This window comes from Ranitomeya variabilis, chromosome 2 (assembly GCF_051348905.1).
Source record: "Ranitomeya variabilis isolate aRanVar5 chromosome 2, aRanVar5.hap1, whole genome shotgun sequence".
Lineage (NCBI taxonomy): Eukaryota > Metazoa > Chordata > Amphibia > Anura > Dendrobatidae > Ranitomeya > Ranitomeya variabilis.
This window is the reverse complement of record NC_135233.1, coordinates 222,051,162-222,074,759: the sequence shown is the minus strand read 5'-3', so window position 1 is coordinate 222,074,759 and position 23,598 is coordinate 222,051,162. Positions and strand designations below refer to the sequence as shown.

The 23,598-nt window shown below is 47.5% G+C and overlaps 1 protein-coding gene across 4 annotated transcripts in view; it reads right to left on the bottom strand.

Annotated features, from left to right (window-relative positions):
* The window catches only part of FLNA (filamin A), a 124,902-nt gene that overhangs the window by 52,479 nt on the left and 48,825 nt on the right, over positions 1-23,598 (bottom strand). For all 4 annotated transcript variants that reach the window (XM_077283705.1, XM_077283703.1, XM_077283706.1 and 1 more), the window contains exon 2: positions 7,037-7,458. In XM_077283705.1, coding sequence (XP_077139820.1) covers positions 7,037-7,406 — 370 coding nt within the window. In that variant the 5' untranslated portion in view covers positions 7,407-7,458. The remainder of the gene's footprint in view (positions 1-7,036; positions 7,459-23,598) is intronic.

The following is a 23,598-nucleotide window of genomic DNA, read 5'->3' as shown; positions in this document are numbered from 1 at the left end:
GTGTGGTCGCTGGGGAGCTGTCACACAGACCGCTCTCTCCAGCGACCATCGATCAGGGGAACGACTTCGGCATCGTTGAAACTGTCTTCAACGATGCCGAAGTCCCCCTGCAGCACCCGGGTAACCAGGGTAAACATCGGGTTACTAAGCGCAGGGCCGCGCTTAGTAACCCGATGTTTACCCTGGTTACCAGCGTAAATGTAAAAAATAACAAACAGTACATACTCGCCTTCTGATGTCTGTCAGGTCCCTTGCCGTCTGCTTCCTGCTCTGACTGAGCCGCCGTACAGTGAGAGCAGAGCACAGCAGTGACGTCACTGCTGTGCTCTGCTCTCACTGTACGGCGGCTCAGTCAGAGCAGGAAGCAGACGGCAAGGGACCTGACGGACATCAGAAGGCGAGTATGTACTGTTTTTTATTTTTTACATTTACGCTGGTAACCAGGGTAAACATCGGGTTACTAAGCGCGGCCCTGCGCTTAGTAACCCGATGTTTACCCTGGTTACCAGTGAAGACATCGCTGGATCGGTGTCACACACACCGATTCAGCGATGTCAGCGGGACCTCAACGACCAAAAAAAGGTCCAGGCCATTCTGACACGACCAGCGATCTCACAGCAGGGGCCTGATCGCTGGTACGTATCACACATAGCGAGATCGCTACTGAGGTCGCTGTTGCGTCACAAAACTTGTGACTCAGCAGCGATCTCGCTATGTGAGACGGGGCCTTTAGGAGTCATTGCTAAACTGCCAAATTTGTGGGGTGACGAAGGTTTAAAAAAAAAAAAAAACACCACATGGAAAATACAGCATCAACTTGTCTATTATGCCTAGAAAAGCAGTCCAACGCAAGTCTGCTAGGCACTGAAGGGTTAACCACATTTGCAAGTCACAGCACTTAGTGGTAAGGACTATACAGCACAAGAATGCAGAGCGGTGGTTGCTCAAGTAGTGGTTTAGAGAATTGGAGAACGGGTGTGGTGCTGCCACTCTCAGCCCGGACAGCGGACGTGTACAGAACTGACTGCAGCCCACCGAGATGACACTGCAAGGATACACCGGAAGACTGCATGTGTAAGAAAGGATAAAGACAAGGTAGTGAAGGACAGATGTGGGTGAGAAGAGCAGATGTATAGTATGAGTATGAAGGAGAGCTAGTGCTCACTGCTCCAGCCACCATAGAGAACAAACATTGTAAAGGGGGGCTGCACCTTACCTACTCATGGGATAAGTCGTTGCAAGATATTGGGCTCCATTTTTCAAATTTACATGATTTTGGCACAACTAGAGGCTGCACTTGAACAGGAGCATGGCAACCACTACTCAGATTCTCGACAAGCAGTGGTATTTGCTATGCCGCAAACCTTACTCCAGCAGAGACAGGAGTAGGATTTGTGACAATGTGCACGACACTCAGATTCACAATGAAGCCTCTGACTCCATCTCATCTCCTCATCAAGACCTACCTGAACACCAGTCTTGATAAAGTTTGGGCCGTTGCGTTAGACTCAATGGGTGTTTAACACCATGACCATAAGGAAAGTATTATTCCCTCTGATTTTAGAAGAGAGCACTTGTTGACAATAAGGGATACACGTGTTGCACAAACCCAAAATATAAGGGTCTCACTGAAGCCTATTGCAATAGTCCAACACATTTGGAAATGGTTTTATCCGTCCCTGGTCAGAAGCAACTCCTCTGCGATATGGTCACTTTTCCAGCAAACTCACAGCACTAAAATAGTTGTTACAAGACAAGTCGCACATGTGGTTTCTGTTACACCACTATCCGAGAACTGCTGTCACTGTAGTGCCAGCCTAAAAATGGCAGCCAAGTTGGGTATCTGTGCAGCAAGAACAAGGTGCAATCAAAGCCCCCAAACCCACCACCAGTCTGAATAGATAACTCAGTTACTCATAATTGTGATTAATCATGAACCAGGAAAGTCTGATGAAGAAAGTGACATCTACAATCACCACATGCCGTAGCATGTCAGGCCATTTAAAAACTTTAATGTAACATTTAGTAAACTTGAAGGGGAAAATAAGGAAGAAAATAAATAAATAAATATCAAGCTGACCACCAGGGCAAAGAAAGTGTCAACTACTAGACATACTGTTGTGGAATGGAACTATATGTCTAGGAACTCTCTGCAGAGGCCAAAATCTGCATATATGCAGGGGGACCTGAGCAACAGTACACAGAACCTGTGACCATGGACTGACCCAGAACAGAGGGCTCGGGCCTTGTCCGACCACAAAACCATGGACAAGAGGCAGAATAGGGCATCTGGCCGCATGTGTACTCTGATGAAGAATTAAGACTAATCTGTCAACAGGTTTTGCTGTGTAATCCAACAGCAGAATGATGTAGGGAGAGACCCTGATTGCAGTGATGTGTGTCACCACCCATACCCCTGATCCACAGCATTCACTGTACAGTGTACACAGGAAGCTGACAATCAGGGGTGGGGTTGGACCATGAAGCACGAGACACCTAGTCCTGCAATGTTAGTCTCCTGTTGATTAAAAAACAAGCAAAAAAAAAAAATAGTATTGAAACAGCAACACAGCGTAGAAAGTGATATCACTGGAATCAGGGTCTCTGCCCCTACATTGTGCTCTCAGATTGCATATCAAAAACCTGGCAACATAACCCCAAAAAAACAAACAAAAACCAAACCATCTACAGACTGAGCATACACGAACTCAGCCACTGCACGTGACATCTCCTGGCTGAAGTCCCTTGTTCTAGCAATCACTGGGGGTCTCAGCAATATGACCTGCAACAAACTAACAACTCACTATTCAGTGGATAGCTGATAATTTATGCAGAACAGCATAACCCCTCAGGTCAAAATAAAATTTTAGAAAATTCCTTGATTTGAGTCTGCTCATAAATTTCGTCTTCACACCCATGCCCAGAGGGGATCATATTTGAGTGGCACCGCTCGCGGACTCCAGATGAAACGTCAAGATGCTTCTCAGAATCTTGTCTCATCATGCTTTACAGATTTCTGAGCTTTAACACTTGACACTCCCCAAAATCCTCCAGCCTCTAATGGATTTGTATGATTAATCCTATCCATTATGAGAATATCGTGAAAAAAAAAAATAAAGTACACCCTTAAGGCACAAATACTGTACAGGCTGTGAAATAATGAATGAACGCTGTAGATTTGCTCAAGTACATGGGAAGACCGACGGGGCACTGAAGTGTAGGATGACCTGCAAGAAGGAAGCGCTTATTCTGCCAACATCAAAGGTTAGGAGTGTTTATGATATAGATCTCTAGATATTTCCTGAGCAGAAATGCCTGGTCTGGGGATCCTAAAGGAACAGCCATAGCAACCACATTCCATAGGTCTGCTGGGATCACCCAGGGCACGACCCCCCCACCCAGCTGCCCAGACTGGGGCAATTTGCAGGAATTCCCGGAATGATGGACATTCTTCTGTATTTGAAGACCAGAACATCCTCTTAGACACGGCAAGCTCTGAAGCCATGCAATGCCATGCACCGTCACCACCTCGCCAGTCACTAGGGCAGGATCTGGTACAGATGGCATCAGAGTTTGCACTGAACAGAAATAATTTTTACATGACACCAATAATAAAGAAACTGCGCAGCACCGAGTGATTAGGGGTCCTGATAGCAGCCACAAATGAGGGAAACATCCCCAAATCCTTAGGAAAGAGTTAATGAGCCAGGACTACACCCAGCATTAAAGGGGTGAGGTGTCCCACCAATAAGGGCACCTAGTGCCAATTTCAAAATAATTATACTCAAGCAATTTGCCATCGATGCCAGTCTGAACATTGGCAGCTGCGTGTTAAACCGCCCATGCTGAGAGGCTATAGCTCTCATAGTCAGCCTGGTTGTCAGGTGTTGTCAGACATGCTGGGCCTTAGCTGTACTGAGAGTCATTGTACTAGAGGGAAACATATGGGAGACATCTGTACGTCAGACTGCAAGAGTCTCAAACCCCAGTTCTAGAGCAGTTTTACCAGTGGGAAACTGAAGATTCCTGCAACAAGATGTTCATGTGTCTCCTTGTCATGTATGGGGGGCACACACCACCCATGACACTGCAGCGCCCTCTTTCTTATTCTGGCCATATGTATTAGTGCAGCCACTCCTACGCATGTACCCCTTCCTATTCTGTAACATCTGGTGCACCCCCTCACCTCGCCATACACAGTACATGTCTCCTCCCAACTCTGCCATGTATTTCCAGTAAGCCCCGTCATCTCTCCTTATATACAGTCCGTGCCTCCACCCCCACCATGTCCTCACCCTATATACAGTCCTGTATATGCATGGGACCCTTTCACTATATAGGGCACCCCCAGTCCTACATAGAGGTGCCAGGGGTGCACTGTCTGTATAAAATGCACCTGTGACCTCTATACAATGCATCATGCACCCATCACCTCTATACCACATACCCCCTTACCCTTCCTTATATACAGTGCACCCATCACCTCCTAATAGACAGAGCACCTTCTTTCCTCCCCACTAGCTACAGTGCACCTCATAGCCTCTATATAGAGCACCACCTTTCCTCCCCCTTACTCCTCCCTTTACATACAATGCCCCCCATCACTTCATTCCCTATACAGAACTCCCCACCACTTGTATACAGTGCCCACCCTACCCCCTTGTAGATAATGCATACCCTATTGACAGTGCACCCCTATACCTTCTTACATACAGTGCACATCCTTTCCTCCCTTTATACAGTGCCCCCCATCACACAATGCACCGACCTCCTTATACACAGTGCACATCCCTTACACCCACCCTATAGACAGGGCATCCCCCCCTCCATATACACAGCACATCCCTTACACCCACCCTATAGACAGGGCATCCCCCCCCTCCATATACACAGCACATCCCTTACACCCACCCTACAGACAGGGCATCCCACCCTCCATATACACAGCACATCCCTTACACCCACCCTATAGACAGTGCCCCCCCATCATATACAATGCACCTACCTCCTTATACACAGTACACATCCCTTACCCCCACCCTACAGACAGGGCATCCCCCCTCCATATACACAGCACATCCCTTACATCCCCCCCTCCATATACACAGCACATCCCTTACACCCCCCTCCATATACACAGCACATCCCTTACACCCCCCCTCCATACACAGCACATCCCTTACACCCCCCCTCCATATACACAGCACATCCCTTACACCCCCCCTCCATATACACAGCACATCCCTTACCCCCACCCTACAGACAGGGCATCCCCCCTCCATATACACAGCACATCCCTTACCCCCACCCTACAGACAGGGCACCCCCCCTCCATATACACAGCACATCCCTTACACCCCCCCTCCATATACACAGCACATCCCTTACACCCACCCTACAGACAGGGCACCCCCCCCTCCATATACACAGCACATCCCTTACACCCCCCCTCCATATACACAGCACATCCCTTACACCCACCCTACAGACAGGGCACCCCCCCCCTCCATATACACAGCACATCCCTTACACCCCCCCTCCATATACACAGCACATCCCTTACACCCACCCTACAGACAGGGCACCCCCCCTCCATATACACAGCACATCCCTTACATCCCCCCTCCATATACACAGCACATCCCTTACACCCACCCTACAGACAGGGCATCCCCCCTCCATATACACAGCACATCCCTTACACCCCCCCCCCTCCATATACACAGCACATCCCTTACACCCCCCCTCCATATACACAGCACATCCCTTACACCCCCCCTCCATATACACAGCACATCCCTTACACCCCCCCTCCATATACACAGCACATCCCTTACACCCCCCCTCCATATACACAGCACATCCCTTACACCCCCCTCCATATACACAGCACATCCCTTACCCCCACCCTACAGACAGGGCACCCCCCCTCCATATACACAGTACATCCCTTACACCCCCCCTCCATATACACAGCACATCCCTTACACCCCCCCTCCTCCATATACACAGCACATCCCTTACACCCCCCCTCCATATACACAGCACATCCCTTACACCCCCCCTCCATATACACAGCACATCCCTTACACCCCCCTCCATATACACAGCACATCCCTTACCCCCACCCTACAGACAGGGCACCCCCCCTCCATATACACAGTACATCCCTTACACCCCCCCTCCATATACACAGCACATCCCTTACACCCACCCTACAGACAGGGCACCCCCCCCCTCCATATACACAGCACATCCCTTACACCCCCCCTCCATATACACAGCACATCCCTTACACCCACCCTACAGACAGGGCACCCCCCCCCCTCCATATACACAGCACATCCCTTACACCCCCCCTCCATATACACAGCACATCCCTTACACCCACCCTACAGACAGGGCACCCCCCCTCCATATACACAGTACATCCCTTACACCCCCCCTCCATATACACAGCACATCCCTTACACCCACCCTACAGACAGGGCACCCCCCCTCCATATACACAGCACATCCCTTACACCCACCCTACAGACAGGGCACCCCCCCCCTCCATATACACAGCACATCCCTTACACCCCCCCTCCATATACACAGCACATCCCTTACACCCACCCTACAGACAGGGCACCCCCCCTCCATATACACAGCACATCCCTTACATCCCCCCCCCTCCATATACACAGCACATCCCTTACCCCCACCCTACAGACAGGGCATCCCCCCTCCATATACACAGCACATCCCTTACACCCACCCCTCCATATACACAGCACATCCCTTACACCCCCCCTCCATATACACAGCACATCCCTTACACCCCCCCCTCCATATACACAGCACATCCCTTACCCCCACCCTACAGACAGGGCATCCCCCCTCCATATACACAGCACATCCCTTACATCCCCCCTCCATATACACAGCACATCCCTTACATCCCCCCTCCATATACACAGCACATCCCTTACATCCCCCCTCCATATACACAGCACATCCCTCAGCCCGCCTCCCCCGATGTGCCGCTTCTCACCTATGGACACCAGCTTGATGTTCTCCCGGTCCAGGAACTCCAGGGCCACGGACACGTTCTCCAGCTGCATCTGGCGGAAGGTGGGCCTCTGGTTGTACTTGCGGTACATCTTCTTCTGGCTCAGCACCTCCAGCAGGGCGATGAGCCGCAGCCCGTCGCTCAGGTCCGCCTGCAGGTTGGCGATGCGCTTGTTCACGCACTTCAGGTGCTCGTTACACCAGCGGGTGAACGTGTTCTGCTGGATCTTCTTCCATGGCGCGTCCTCCGCCAGGTCCTTCTCGGTGGCCGGCATCTCCGCTGGGTCCGCCCCGGGCACTGCTGCTGCCGCCGCGGCTCCGCTCTGGGTGAGCCTCTGGTGGGCGCTGCTCATTTTGAAGCTTCGGCCGGAGGGGGCGGAGAATGAGGCGGCTGAGGGGCGGGGCCTAAACACAGAAGGAGAGGAGTCAGCAGAGCGGAGGCTGCGGAGCACTCGCAGGCTCACACACAAGATACCACAAGAAACGTTTACAACTTTTCCCCAAACTTTGCATTGTTATCTTTTGTTGACAGTTCTATACAGCAGCCTTTTATATATGATTCTGATGACGCTACCCAGCTTTCCTGGAGCACTGATAGTATTTTAATAATACTGGAGCCCCAGGATACAGCAGTACATTCAGGAGTGACAACCAAAGACCTGTCCTGACTGCACTACAAGTTGTCGGATCTCGCAGACATCATTTAGTCCTGCAGTGCTCTAATGGAGATGTGATGAGCGCTGGGATCTGATTGGTTGCTGTGCACAACTGCTCCCCTGCTCCATTCATCATCTATAGGACTGCCATTCTCTCCAGCTGTCCCATAGACAATGAATAGACAGCTGATGCCCACAATCAGCAAGTTACCTGTCCATAACTTCTCATGTTGGGAATGACCCTTTACAGGCAGTGTGTTCCAACTGCAACTTATTACCTCCCCACAGGACAGATGATAAAGTCATGGTGTGACTACTGGACCACAGCTCCTTTCTCATGGGAGGGTCTAGTAGTCAGTTCTGGGGATCGGTGGGGTTCCGGAGGCTCTACCCCCGGCTATAAGCCATTCTTCACCTACCTGTGGGCTTATAAGGGTGGACAAACCCCTTTAGGCTGGGTTCACACATTGCAGACATGGAGCAGATTTTTCTAGAGCATTTCTGCAGCCGGAGCTGTGTGCTAAAGTGGCCATATACATTAGATGGCTGTCGAATATTCGGTGAAAAAACCGCCATTTCAGCCGCCTCCCCCATACACAGGATCTGTGTCCTCGTCTCCAGAGAATCGGGCACGCATGATCGATACCTCTCCAGACCGTCACTCGCTCACCGTCCCCCATACACACTGCCTTTGCTTGCAGATATCGCGCGTGTTTTTGTTGCAGATTTGGCACAGGTTTCACTCTTTCCATAGCAAATAAAAAATCCACACTGATTCCACACAAACAAAATCCGCAACCAAATTCTGCACCAAATGTATGATAGGTGAATCTATCCTTAAAGGGAATCTGTCAGCAGGTTTTTGCTATGTAATCTGAGGGCAGTATGAGGTAGGGGCTGAGACCCTGATTTCAGCAATGTGTCACTTACTAGGCTGTGTGCTGTTGTGTCAATACAGTGGGTGTTTTATCACCAGGACATTATCACTGCCAGGACTAGTTAAAGCGTGAGCCCTGGTCCAACCACGCCCCTTACTAGGATAAGCAGCTGTCAATAGAAAATATACAAAGAAAGCTGGGCTGTGGGCGGCAATAGCTTTCTGAGTTCTGCTACATCTAGAAACTCTGATTTTGTCATAACTGCTGCACCCATTAAACTAAGGCTACTTTCACACTTCCGTCGGTACGGGGCCATCGCAAACCCTCGGCCCGACGTACCGACGGACATTGTGCTAAATTTAGCACAACGTGGGCAGCGGATGCAGTTCTACAACGCATCCGCTGCCCACTGTGATGAGCGGGGAGGAGGGGGCGGAGTCTCGGCCGCGCATGCACGGTCAAAAATGGCGGACATGTCGCACCAAAAAAGATACATTGAACATTTTTTTGTGCGTCGCATCTGCCAAAACACAACGGAGCCGTCGCACGACTGATGTGACGTGTGCCCATCCGTGGCGATCCGTCGCTAATACAAGTCTATGGGCAAAAAACGCATCCTGCGAGCACATTTGCAGGATCCGTTTTTTGCCCATAACGACGGATTGCGACGGAGGCAAATAGACGGAAGTGTGAAAGTAGCCTAAGTGATACGTTGCTGAAATCATTCCTGTAGGACCTCTTTCACCAGATGGAGGACAAGTGTTGTTTTTCAGCCCCCATCTGGCGGGTATAAGGCTACGTTCACATTTGCGTTGTGCGCCACAGCGTCTGCGCCGCAGCGCACAACGCAAACAAAAACGCGGCAAAACGCACGCTAAAACGCTGCGTTTTGCGCCGCATGCGTCGTTTTTGGCCGAAAGTTGGACGCAAAAAAAATGCAACTTGATGCGTTTCTTGCGTCCAACGCTTGCGGCCATGCGGCGCAAAACGCAGCACAACGCATGTCCATGCGCCCCCATGTTAAATATAGGGGCGCATGACGCATGCGGTGCCGCTGCGGCGCTGACCGCAAATGTGAACGTAGCCTAAGTCTGCATGCCTTTGGTTTTACTGTGTAGGAAAGTGCCGCAGACTGCAGTTTCCTACACAGGGAGACTGTATACCATGCACTTTATGGAAGAAGGGGTAAAAGCAGCTTAAGTTCAAATAAAAGTGAGTCCGCACCTCCTCGAGCCAAGCTGGTCACGGTACACAATTCCAAAACAGCCTTTGTTTAGCTCATAGATACGGCGATGTTTTGGGTTTTACAATGCACAATTTTGGAATTGTATGCCATGCAGTATATGTTTTTTTATTTGTTGTTTTTTTTAATTGGGTCCCTATGGCGGACAAATGCCTAGGCATCCCTGACAGTGAGGACTATCAAGCGTACGCCTCCTGAGTATATGTGCCAGTCATTAATCCCTGTATATACATAGTGTTTGTCCTAAACACTGGATACAGTGTGTACTTCTATACACTAGATACACTGTGAACTCCTACACGCTAAAGTATGAACTCCTGTACGCCTGATAGTGTGCACTCCTACACGTTTAATACAGTGTGTACTATTATACACTAGATACAGTGTGTACTCCTATATGCTGCGTACAGTGTACTCTTATACGCTGCATAGTGTGTACTCCTATACACTGGATACTGTGTACTCCTATACACTAGATAAAGTGTGAACTTCTATACGCTAAAGTGTGTACTCCTATATTTTTTATACCATGTGCACTCCTATACACTAAATACAGTGTGTACTATTATACACTAGTGTACTCCTATATGCTAGATACAGTGTGCATTCCTATATGCTAGATACAATGTGTACTCCTATACACTACAATGTGTACTCCTATACATTACAGTGTGAACTGCTATACGCTTCATACAGTGTGTACTCGTATATGCTAGATGCAGTGTGAACTGCTATACGCTTGATACAGTGTGTGTACTCCTTTACACTTGATACAGTGCGTTCTCATACACTTGATACAGTGTGTAGTCCTATACGCTAAAGTGTGAACTGCTATACGTTTGATACAGTGTGAATTCCTATACACTTGATACAAAAGTTCCTTTCACTCTCCACTTTACCTAAAGGATTAGAGGTCAAGGGACTCCAATTCTCTACACTGGGAAGGTGTCCCAGAGGTGAGTCCCCTAACTACCAGACATTTATCCACAGGATATATCAAGCAAGTATCACCTGCACTGTAAACTAAACGATGGTCCAGGACTATAATAAGTGATTCCCAGATTGGATCTTTGCAGAATGGCAGCATATATTAAAGGGAACCTACCACCCCGTTTTTTAAAAATTAGATAAAAATAGTGTGAAATAGGGGCAGAGCTGGGCTTTACATTAGGGCCTTTTTGGGGCCTTTACACCCCCGTTAGGCTGCCCAAATACCTTTGTGAAGTGGCCGTTTTCTGCTGTCACTCAAGTGGGTTAGGTCGGATGGGCGTGGTCACAGCGCTGTTTGTCCCCCAGGATCCTGCTCATCATTACGTTGGTGGCGTAGTGGTGTGCGCATGTCCAGCAGGCGAATCCACTGCCCAGGAGATGAATAACGGCGCGGTCTTCGCTATTCAGCCGTTTACCGGTGGGCGCGGCCATCTTTCCTGTGGCCGCGCCTGCGCAGATGGAGCGCTCTGCTGCCCGGGACGTCAGGAAAATGGCCGCGGGATTCCGCGCGTGCGCAGATGGAGATCGCGGCGGCCATTTTCCTGAAGTCCCGGGCAGCAGAGCGCTCCATCTGCGCAGGCGCGGCCACAGGAAAGATGGCCGCGCCCACCGATAAACGGCTGAATAGCGAAGACCGCGCCGTTATTCATCTCCTGGGCAGTGGATTCGCCTGCTGGACATGCGCACACCACTACGCCACCAACGTAATGATGAGCAGGATCCTGGGGGACAAACAGCGCTGTGACCACGCCCATCCGACCTGACCCACTTGAGTGACAGCAGAAAACGGCCACTTCACAAAGGTATTTGGGCAGCCTAACGGGGGTGTAAAGGCCCAAAAAGGCCCTAATGTAAAGCCCAGCTCTGCCCCTATTTCACACTATTTTTATCTAATTTTTAAAAAACGGGGTGGTAGGTTCCCTTTAACTCTTCCCACAGAAACAAAGCAGTGATTGATTCCTGTGACCCTACACCCTGATGTCACACTGCATGAGCTGGCTCTGTAATTAATATATAAAAAAAATGCAAATTAATTAATATTAAAAAAATGCAAATGAGTGGTTATATAAACAGGATTATATGCTGTATATTATATAGACAGCCAATTCTGTCCAATAGAACAGATTACTAAAGTCAACTTCAAAGCATCAGGGTTGGGTCAGGTCAAGAGTAGTACAAGGGGATAGAAATGGATTGAATTTTTTTCCTGTCTCACCCTATATATTCCCCAGAGACAGTGACGAACTGGGGTGACAAGGGCCCACTAATAACATTGACTTTGGGGGGGCCCACTTTTCACCTGCATGCAAATATTACACTACCTTCGTTCACAAATTTACCTATCTATATATATAAGAGGCATCGTGATTACTCGCTAATCCCGCCCCCTGCACAGTAGCTCCGCCCCCACACATTACCACACACAATCCCGCCCCCCCACCCCATTACAACACACAATCCCGCCACCCACCACATTACCACACACAATCCCGCCTCCCCACGACATTACCACACACAATCCCGCCCCCACACCACAGTACCACACATAATCCAGCCCCCACAACACAATACCACACACAATCCCGCCCCCTGCACAGTAGCTCCGCCCCCACCACATTACCACACATAATCCCGCCCCCACCACATTACCACATATAATCCCGCCCCCACCACATTACCACATATAATCCCGCCACCCACATTACCACACACAATCCCGCCCCCCACCACATTACCACACACAATCCCGCCCCCACACCACATTACCACACATAATCCCGCCCCCCACCACATTACCACATATAATCCCGCCACCCACCACATTACCACACACAATCCCGCCCCCACACCACATTACCACACATAATCCCGCCCCCACAACACAATACCACACACAATCCCGCCCCCTGCACAGTAGCTCCGCCCCCACCACATTACCACACATAATCCCGCCCCCACCACATAACCACACATAAACCCGCCCCCCCACCACATTACCACACACAATCCCGCCCCCCACCACATTACCACACACAATCCCGCCCACCACATCACCACACATAATCCCGCCCCCACCACATTATCACACATAATCCCGCCCCCCACCCCATTACCACACATAATCCCACCCCACCACATCACCACACATAATCCCACCCCCCCAACACATCACTACACATAATCCCACCCCATTACCACACATAATCCCACCCCCCCCCACATCACCACACTTAATCCCACCCCTCCACCACATTACTACACAAGATCCCGCCCCCCACCAATTTATGTTTCGTTATGAAATTTGTTTAGATGCTGGAATGAATAAAAAACGCACATCTTACTGAATCCAGTTTGTTTTTGATTTTACACTGTGAATAAAATGTATTATTAGTGTTATTCAGATTTTTAATGATTATTATTGTTATGAACTTCATTTTAAGTTAAATTACCACCTGCGTAAGCGCTATTGAATGTTGTCATTATTTACTTTAGGTTAATCACCAGCAGCGTTAATTAGATAGCAATGAGCGTGCAAGGCGTTAGCTGGCTGGAAACAGCTAGTATCTCTATATAATAATAAACTTGGTAGCGTGGTTAATGAATGATGGGATGCTGCTTTTTTCTGTACAGAGTGAATCAAGTGAATTATGCCAAGTACTGCCCATACAGTGGGGTTGGGGCCCAGATCTACACAGGGGCCCACCGGGGAATTCCCCTGTTGCCCTGTGGGCCAGTCCGAGCCTGCCCAGAGATCAGTGGTGTGAGGCAGCCACAAATCTCCCCTTCCTCCAAACAAGTTAACACAGTTGGCTGAGATCTGTTAAAGGTTGAGTCAGATTTTTTTTACAGGTGAAACTTGCAAAGTAAATGTGTTTTACCTGCAAAAACAAAAACGCAGAGCAAAACTGGCTATTTTTGATAAAAACAGTTTTTATTTACTACTGCGTGTAAAATAGATTTGTGTGAATTATCCCTGAAAATAGAACCTGGGGTATGTTTGCACTACGTTTTACAAAATCTTATCTATGCACGGAGTTGACAATTTCAGTGGAATCGGACCAACTGTCAATTTATACTGTGGATTTTCACGGCACATTTGAAAATCCACAGGAAAGTCTACAAGAAATTTGCATGACATTCATGCTACTTTTCCAGTGGCATTTCTATTTCTCAGCTCATGTCACTTCTACCCGTGTTGTTAGGATATGTTCACACTCAATTTTTAACATGGCTTTTGAAGCGTATCCAAGTCAACATCCACATTAAGGGTATGTGCACACGCTGCGGATTTTATGCGTTTCCGCAGCGGTTTCCCATGCATTTACAGTACCATGTAATGCTATGGGAAATGAAATCCGCAGTGCACATGCTGCGGAAAAAAACGCGCGGAAACGCAGCGGTTAATTTTCCGCAGCATGTCAATTCTTTGTGTGGAATCCGCAGCGGTTTTTCACCTGCTCCAATAGGAAACTGCAGGTGAAAAACCGCAGCGGAAACCGCAATAAAAACCATGATAAATCCGCAGTAAAAACCAAAGTGGTTTTGCACTGAGGATTTATCAAAAACGCTGCGGAAAATTCCGCAATGGAATCCGCAGTGTGTGCACATGGCCTAAGACGATTTGAAGTGGCTTTTGATCTGGATTTTGAAGCAGATCCGCTTTAAAATCATCATTCAGATCAAACTCAACCATGCAAGTCAATGAGTCTGTGGCAACCACCGGACTGCACGAGGATCACATCTGAGTACAATCAGATTTCCACAGACTGAAACAATGGAGAAGATGGAGACAATTTTTTCTCAATCTTCTCCTCATCCGCGAGAATCGGATAACACTGTGATCACACTCACTCAATTGGCCCAATTTTATCAGATGAGAGAATATACGCTTTAATGACCCTAGCCTAAGGCACATGATTTTTTTCTAATACTGACCGACATTATAGAAATCCCACATCACTGGCATGTTGCGTTGCATTTCTATTATTCCTTATGCAGATAGTGATTTTAACAGTAGGCATGCAGAGGGAGATGTTCCATGTCTGGCATTAGTAAAGGAGACGTCTCATACTGTGCATGCGTACTACCACTCATCTACTCTTATTACATCAGTTTATAACGCTTGGTTTAATGTCCCTTTAAGGTTGACTTTTAGTAATCTATCTGCAATTTGCAGATTTACTGAGCTAATAAGGGATTTAAAGGCCAATTACAGCTTACGGATAAATCGTATGTATAATCACAGCATCCTGACTGGAGTCTAATTCGGATTTAATTATTTCATTGTGGGAAGGGTAGATGCTATGGGATCCAGGAGAAGGCAGCTACTACCTGAAATCTCAGGATGTGACTAAACAATGAGACAGCAAAGGCTCAAATGTCTGTGTACACAGATCACTGAGTCACTGGAGAGACAGGTCTGATGGGAGGAGGATGTACTTATCCAGTGTGCTATAATTGGTACTGCAAAGATCATTTCTCATCAGAATCGTTGGATCTGATCTTATGTGTATGGTCCACTCAACGTCTCCCATTGGGTATTGAGTCCTTTGTCCACTAGTTGCCAACTGGTTCTGTGTGCCGTGTGTGGGGGGATCACAGTCGGTAAACCCTCAAGCTCCCTTTAGCTGGTCCACATAAGGTCTCATCCAATTCAATTAGATTGTTATATGGGCACTTTACTCCTCAGTTTCCGGGGGGTTTATTTAGGCAGCTGCTGAGATTCCAGGCAGTGAGTATATAAGAAGTATTTAGCAATCTATAAGGCCTATTTAGCAATACTTGGCATGACTTCCTTTATTCTTGGGGCGGTATTGCCTCATACTTCGTTCACTTCAAGGCACCGTTTAGATGTTCTTACAAATCTCTAAATGGTGACTGAATGAAGTAACTCCACCTGTAGCTCCTTCCATTGTGCACACAAGAGGTCCTCATCTCTCCCTTCTGTTGCTACAGAGGCTCTTTCTCAGCTTTGCTTCACACCCTCTGTTTACCCCTGCAGTGATGTTTATCATTTGCCTTATTGTATCCCAACCATTAATTCCTATGGTTACATTATTGTCTACAGGGGATGTTTTTGTAGATCAGGCTGGTGTGTGACAACTATTCTCTGGAGGGTTGTGTGCTCACTGATGAGTCTGCTAACGAGGGATAGTCTATGGCGAGTTACAACGGAACCTGTTTCTTTGATTACTAAATATGTATAATAATTGTAAAACTACAGTGGATTTTTCACATTATATTGCAACAAGTGAAATCTTCACAGAAAATGCACAGCGTAAGTTAACAGGCATTAAATCCCCATCACCGGTGAAATTATGCTGCAGATTTTCTCCATAGAATGTGAATGAAAGTTTGTAAAACCTCATCTGCAAAGTTAGTACTGCAAAATGGATGGATAAATAAATAACAAAGCTTGTCCTCTCCTTTGCAATGTGCTGTCTGTGTTTTTCACCCACCCAAAGACTTGTATTGGCCCTTGTTATCCCTACCGCTGGACTTCTCCGGTAGCCGTTTTTCAGGAAGAGCAAGAGGTTCTACATTGGACTTACCAGATCCCTAACTGCTCCAACATCACCTATCTGGGGAGCGTTGACTGCCAGCTGAACCTGTTGATATCGTCAGGTTTGGACAACATCAGTCTAAGGCCGGTTTCACACGTCAGTGGCTCCGGTACCTGAGGTGACAGTTTCCTCACGTACCGGAGACACTGACACACGTAGACCCATAAAAATCAATGCATCTGTGCAGATGTCATTGATTTTTTGCGGACCGTGTCTCCGTGTGCCAAACACGAAGACATGTCAGTGTTCGTGGGAGCGCACGGATTACACGGACCCAATAGAGTCAATGGGTCCGTGTAAAACACGGACCTCACACGGACATTCTCCGTCTGGGGTCCGTGTGCGTGCAGGAGACAGCGCTACATTAAGCGCTGTCCCCCCCACATGGTGCTGAAGCCGCCATTCATATGTTCCCTGTAGCAGCGTTTGCTGCAGAGAAAATATGAATAATAGTGTTTAAAATAAAGATTTATGTGTCCGCCGCCCTCCCACCCCCTGTGCTCCCCCCCGCTGTTCTGAAAATACTCACCCGCTCCCACGTTGGCTGTCACTCCTTCCTCTCTGCCCCGCGCCTCCTACTGTATGCGGTCACGTGGGGCCGATCATTTACAATCATGAATAGTCGGCTCCGCCCCTATGGGAGGTGGAGCCACATATTCATGACTGTAAATGATCGGCCCCACGTGACCGCATACACTAGAAGCCGCGGCCAGACCAGGAAGCAGCGAGTGAGGCGGGTAAGTATTTTCTGAACAGCGGGGGGGGCGCACAGGGGGTGGGGGGCCTGCGGACAGATAGATCTTTATTTTAAACACTATTCTTCATATTTTCTCTGCAGCAAACGCTGCTGCAGGGAACATATGAATCGCGGCTTCAGCACGATGCAGGGTACCACACGCGTGGGTACCACACGCTCCGTGTGGTACCCACTCGCCATACGGGCGGCACACGTGTGCCGCACGTATGGCCTACGTGAGTTCCCAGGCACACGGACATGGATAACTCCGGTACCGATTTATTCCGGTACCGGAATTATCTGGACGTGTGGGACAGCCCTAATATGTATGGGGATGTTAAAGGTACGATCAATTATAATTTAGTTTTGCAGCTTTTCCATCCAGATTTTCAGATGTAAAATAGACAACAGACTGAGGTTAATGGTTCAATGAAGAAATATCTGCAGGTTTGGAGTCCTTGGATTTTGTATATGGGCTCTCAAGATTTTCAATCCCTCTTTTCTAAGCCATAAGGAAGATAGATTGAACAATACGGGTTAGACGGACGTCATTATAGGGGTGCAAGTTGCCCCCTTTTATATCAGACTTCATGGATCCTCCCCCCTCTCCCTCCTTTTTTCTTTCTCTCCCCCCCCCCATGTATCGCCAAAGGTCATACTGTCTCCCTGGATATGGGATACCTACATCCGTCATGGATTTATTTTTCATTTCAGATTTTGTTGGACTTGATTGAAAATTACTTTTGACCTTGAAGTTCTATTATTTCGGGACTTGTTGGCTACAGATCTTGATATACCTCGTACAGTTATAAATGAGATTTATTTTTGTACTCAGCAATCACTATGCTGCTGAATCCTTTGTAACTTGATTGTTCTGAATTTCCTTTCAATAAAAACCAGATTAAACATAAAATAGGCTAAAATAGGCAACAGATTCCAGACCTAGGTTGCCTTTTTTCTAATCTTATCCACAAGTTGCTTTTGTTTTCATTCATCTTGGAAATGGATCTACTTTTCTTTTTTCTTTCTTTTTTTTTTTTTTTTTTTAAATCCGTGCCATGGAAATTTTGTCTGCATATATGTTGCATGTTTTACCAGTAGACCATAACGGACATAAAAAAGATACATATAAAAAGTACATCTGCTGCAGATTTTTCCGTTAACAAGATTTCTATGCCATTTTTGGTCCATCCCGGCCTCCTGTTCTCACCTTCCTGACGGCTACAGCCACAGTCGCAGGATGTCATTGTCACAAGGTGCAGCACTGTGACGCAAGAACCCAGGATTCGTTGAAACTAGAGAATTAACAACGCAGGTTTTTATTTTTTGTAATCCGTTGCAATTTTGTGCAGATTTGCCGCCGCTGACTTCCTTGCTGAGACTTGCAAAATTGGTTACGGAACCTGTCTGCAGAGAGTCCACAATATGTGAATTTACACTTCGGGAGATAATAAAGGTGATCAGAGTGGATAATTTCAGCCAAAACCATCTCCCACAACGATTCCCATTGAGCATGCATGGCTGGTTTGGCCAATTTCAGCCAAAATGTCTATGGCTGCTTTGGCGTAAAGAACAGATGAACGTTAGATCAGCCATTGATCTACTTCTATCAACTATGTCTGGTCACCTTCATTTATTGCTCTACTGATTATATTATTAATACTATAGAGTAGTTGTGGTTTAAGCAATTCTCTGAAGTATTTTGTAGGAAGGTGAAAGGCTATGAGTACAAGCCCCGTATTGCCTGCGGCGGCCTCTCCAACCCCGATCCCTTGTATGATCACAGTAGTCTAAGCTATTTTGTCCTGAGGAAGCCCCTGTTCTCAGTGATGGGGGGATGAGTCATGTGACTGGGAATGCTGTATGCAGCCGGCTGACCACAGGGCTTACTAATGTCTTACAGGAGGTCGGAATTTGTTTCAGTACAGAAATTTCCTTAAAATGGAAGTAGAAGAGGGATTGGGTTACACATGCCTGTGCTTTGTTCTGATGCTAGTGTGTCAGCGGGTACATACTATTCCCTAACTCTGCCAGCGCACATAGTAAGCATTTCTGCAAGAATTATGATTGACCCTCAGGCAGTGAAGAAAAATAAAAAGGGACACAGAGGGATAGTCTGAACCATGTGTTTTAGCTGTAGAACTGGAGTAAAAGGTGAAAAAAAGCAACAACCTCCTGCATGTTACTTGTATAATGCGATCTGGGAAGTAGAAGTCCTTTTTTTCCTTCTAAATGGGCTGTTTCTACAGCTGCAAAAGAGAAATTTTCCAGACCGATCCCACCCATAACAATCAAGTTTGCCAACCATTTAACTAGTCAGTGGGGCTTCAGCAGATCCCATCAGACTCTGTCGCTGCTAATCAGTATGTCTACTCCACAAGCGGTCCTGCACATTTTCACTGTCCAGTCGTGGAGCACCGCAATCCGGGCTGGTCTGTGTCTCGTTCTCAGTGGGTTCTCTGCATCCAGATTTTTTTTTTTAAACTACATCACATCATTACACTGGGGTTGGCACACAGGACAAAACCAAGGCCCTGATTCTTCAAACCTTTTATGTCTAAATAGCGGCGTAAAAGCTTTGAAAAGTCGCAAAATGTTATTGCAACTTTTGGTTGCACTTAGATTTTCCGACTTTTGCTGTTTTAATGCCAAAATGCGAGGAGGGGCGGCAGCTGGTCTAATTTACGAAAAGCTGCGATGTTCCATATGCAAGAAACCTCACTCCAGTCCCTCACTGGAGTAAGATTTGTGGCATGGCGCACAGAGGCACACGCCACTGGTCAGGCGCTCCAGATTCATGAAAAGGTGTGCAACTCTTTATGAATCAGGAACGTTTGACTCCACCATACCCCCTCTTTCAGGACAATCGCCAGTCTTGATGAATCTGTGCCAAAGTTTCTTATACATCAGTACAAAGTGACTGATTCATTAGTGCATTTGTGCCTGTTTTCTGTTTAGTTTTTGATATTTTTCAGCTGTCTTTCATTTGCTTCTAATTCTTCTTGTAGTTTGCCCCTTTTTTAAAGTCTATTTTATATGCGTTCGCCTATTTTGTTCCTTTTTTTCCTATGGTAGACATTGTGGCCGGAGTGTAGGATTTCCAAATTTGCTGCAAACACCTTAATAAATTGCAACTCAGAAGTTGGTCCTCAAAAATTATCAACTTTTGGCATTTACACGGTAGTCACTGCCAGCTACTCTAATATGGATGGAGCATGGTTACGTCCGTCCATCATAATTGGCTTAACTTATTCCAGAAATGTATGCCAGTCCCCGAGTGGCGCTCATTTCTGGCGGCAGCACACGCTGGGTACCAGACATACCTAATTCATTAAGCAGTGAATGCTGCTTAATGAATCGGGTCAGTGTACTCCTGCGGGCATTAAACGGGTTATTCACTACTAGGACAACCCCTTTTTAAACTAAATGTTCGGCCCCGATAAAATAATAAAGCCTATATTCTCCTCCCGTGCCCGCTCCGCCCCGTTCCAGCGGTGTCAGCACTTGTGTTCCAGGGGCTGTGATGCGGTGGAATGACACGTGATGCCCGATGCCCAGTCAGTGCTGTCGTCACTGTCTCCGCCTTCGGACTTTGGAGTGGAGCGTGCAGCTCCATGTGTTGCTATGCGGCCGCACGCTCCGCTCTGGAGTGCCGGCGCCAGAGCTTGGTTTCCACATGCGAGATACGGACGTGTTTCTCGCAAGTGGAAACAAGCCCTTAAAGGGAAGGTACCGCGTTTGTAGATCATTAATAAAAAACTGTAATGTAGCATAACATGCTGCTATAACCAAGTTTTAAATGCATGTGAAACAGATTTCGTGTGTTATATGTGTTTAAGGCCGGTTTCACACGTCAGTGGCTCCGGTACGTGAGGTGACAGTTTCCTCACGTACCGGAGACACTGACACACGTAGACCCATAAAAATCAATGCATCTGTTCAGATGTCATTGATTTTTTGCGGACCGTGTCTCCGTGTGCCAAACACGGAGACATGTCAGTGTTCGTGGGAGCGCACGTATTACACGGACCCATTAAAGTCAATGGGTCCGTGTAAAACACGGACCTCACACGGACGTTCTCCGTCTGGGGTCCGTGTGCGTGCAGGAGACAGCGCTACAGTAAGCGCTGTGCCCCCCACATGGTGCTGAAGCCGCGATTCATATGTTCCCTGCAGCAGCGTTTGCTGCAGAGAAAATATGAATAATAGTGTTTAAAATAAAGATCTATGTGTCTGCCGCCCTCCCACCCCCTGTGCGCCCCCCCGCTGTTCAGAAAATACTCACCCACTCCCACGTTGGCTGTCACTCCTTCCTCTCTGCCCCGTGCCTCCTACTGTATGCGGTCACGTGGGGCCGCTCATTTACAATCATGAATAGTCGGCTCCGCCCCTATGGGAGGTGGAGCCACATATTCACGACTGTAAATGATCGGCCCCACGTGACCGCATACAGGAGAAGATGGGGCCAGACCAGGAAGGAGTGACAGCCAACGAGGGAGCGGGTTAGTATTTTCTGAACAGCGGGGGGGCGCACAGGGGGTGGGGGGCGGCGGACACATAGATCTTTATTTTAAACACTATTATTCATATTTTCTCTGCAGCAAACGTTGCTGCAGGGAACATATGAATCGCGGCTTCAGCACCATGTGGGGGGGACAGCGCTTACTGACAGGGCATTTGGACCCAGATCTTCTGGATGCCCGGTTTTTCATTTTTTCATTCTTTCATTATTTCAAGTGATATCACGTGGTACCTTATCTGTTCAACACAGCCGGCTTTACATAGCATGGAAATATATATACTTAAGAGCTATATGGGCCTGAAGGGGGGAGTTGTGTTATATTGTTTTTAAATGCTTTTATCTTGTTGTGTTACCCAATAAAGTTGTTCCTTTTTGATACGCATCAGGTGGTGTGCGAACATTTGTTCAGTGGCTTCTTTTTTTCTTTGTTTTGGGTTACACAATTCAGCCACTAGTTCTGCACCCCCACCCATGTAGCATTGACATGTATTTGGGAGTGCGCCAGCTGTTGTGTTACTTTACATCATATTTTCTCTGCAGCAAACGCTGCTGCAGGGAATATATGAATCGCGGCTTCAGCACGATGCAGGGTACCACACGCGTGGGTACCACACGCTCCATGTGGTACCCACTCGCCATACGGGTGGCACACGTGTGCTGCACGTATGGCCTACGTGAGTTCCCAGGCACACGGACACGGATAACTCCGGTACCGATTTATTCCGGTACCGGAATTATCTGGACGTGTGGGACAGCCCTAAAGAAGGAACTGGGGGCTGACATCTTGGTTTCACAGCAGTTCACGACACTAACAGTGTCATTTTACAGCACCTCATGGACATAGGAGATAATAGACCGGCGCTGACCCTATCTTTAACATTGGAGAGGTGTTAGCAGTGAGCTGGGCTCGCCTCTGTGGGCTGCACAACTCACTGCTGTAGGTGTGACTAGCAGCCATTTTATTATAGCCCAGTGCTCTCTGCCCAGCTCCACTTACTCTCTATCACAGGAGCTCCATTCACTCCATTAAGCTGCATTCCCAGCCTGCAGAGAGAGGTGACACCTGACACCTCTCTCAGCCATACAATGTATCTCTCCCCTCCCTCCACATTGCCTGGCCATTCACTGCAGACCTGGAGCTCCTTCTTATCTTACTGAGGGATGAGTCACAGACAGCTCTGCACAGACAATGCTGCTCCATAAACACCACATAAACTAACTGTGCTTCTGATGCAGTAACTGCTGGTGATAGCAGATCACAGGGCAGTCACACACAAAATGGCTCTGCCCTGTGATGCTGCTCTTCATTCTGCCCCAGGGATATTAGACCACCCAAAAGGGGAGGGAAATGCTGATGTCAGCAGTTACTGCCCAGATTTTCCAGCTAACAGTAAAGCTGGTAAGTCTTACTATAGCTGCTTGAGGTCTAAAATGGAAAATGCTCCCCCTAGTGGTCAATATATATATTTGTAAGAAAATATATAATATTTTTCATATAAAAATGTTTGCAAGCAGTGCAAACATTGCATTAATACATTTTATTTACTATTTTAAGCTTAATTTCACAAAAAAACAAACTACAAGAAAACTGGTGGCACCTTCCCTTTAAGAGTGAAATCTGCAGCTAAAACTCTAAAAGAATTGTCACGCTGCAGATCTAAATCTGCACCATATCTGCAAGTAAAAAATAAGCAATGTGTGCATGAGACTTCAAGATTCTCATTCACTTTGATAGCATTAGAAAACCTTTCAGGTTTTGTGACAAAACGGTGCAGAAAAAAAACATGACAAATCTGCAATGTGTGCACAGGCCCTAAGAAAACAACAAAAAAATGTAGAAACCGCTTACAAAATGTCCCCAAAACACACAGAAAATACAAGTTTGAGAACCTTGTTGGTTTCGCCCCCGGGGAAAAACGTCATGTGAACATACCCTAAAGGTTATGGCCAAGTGAT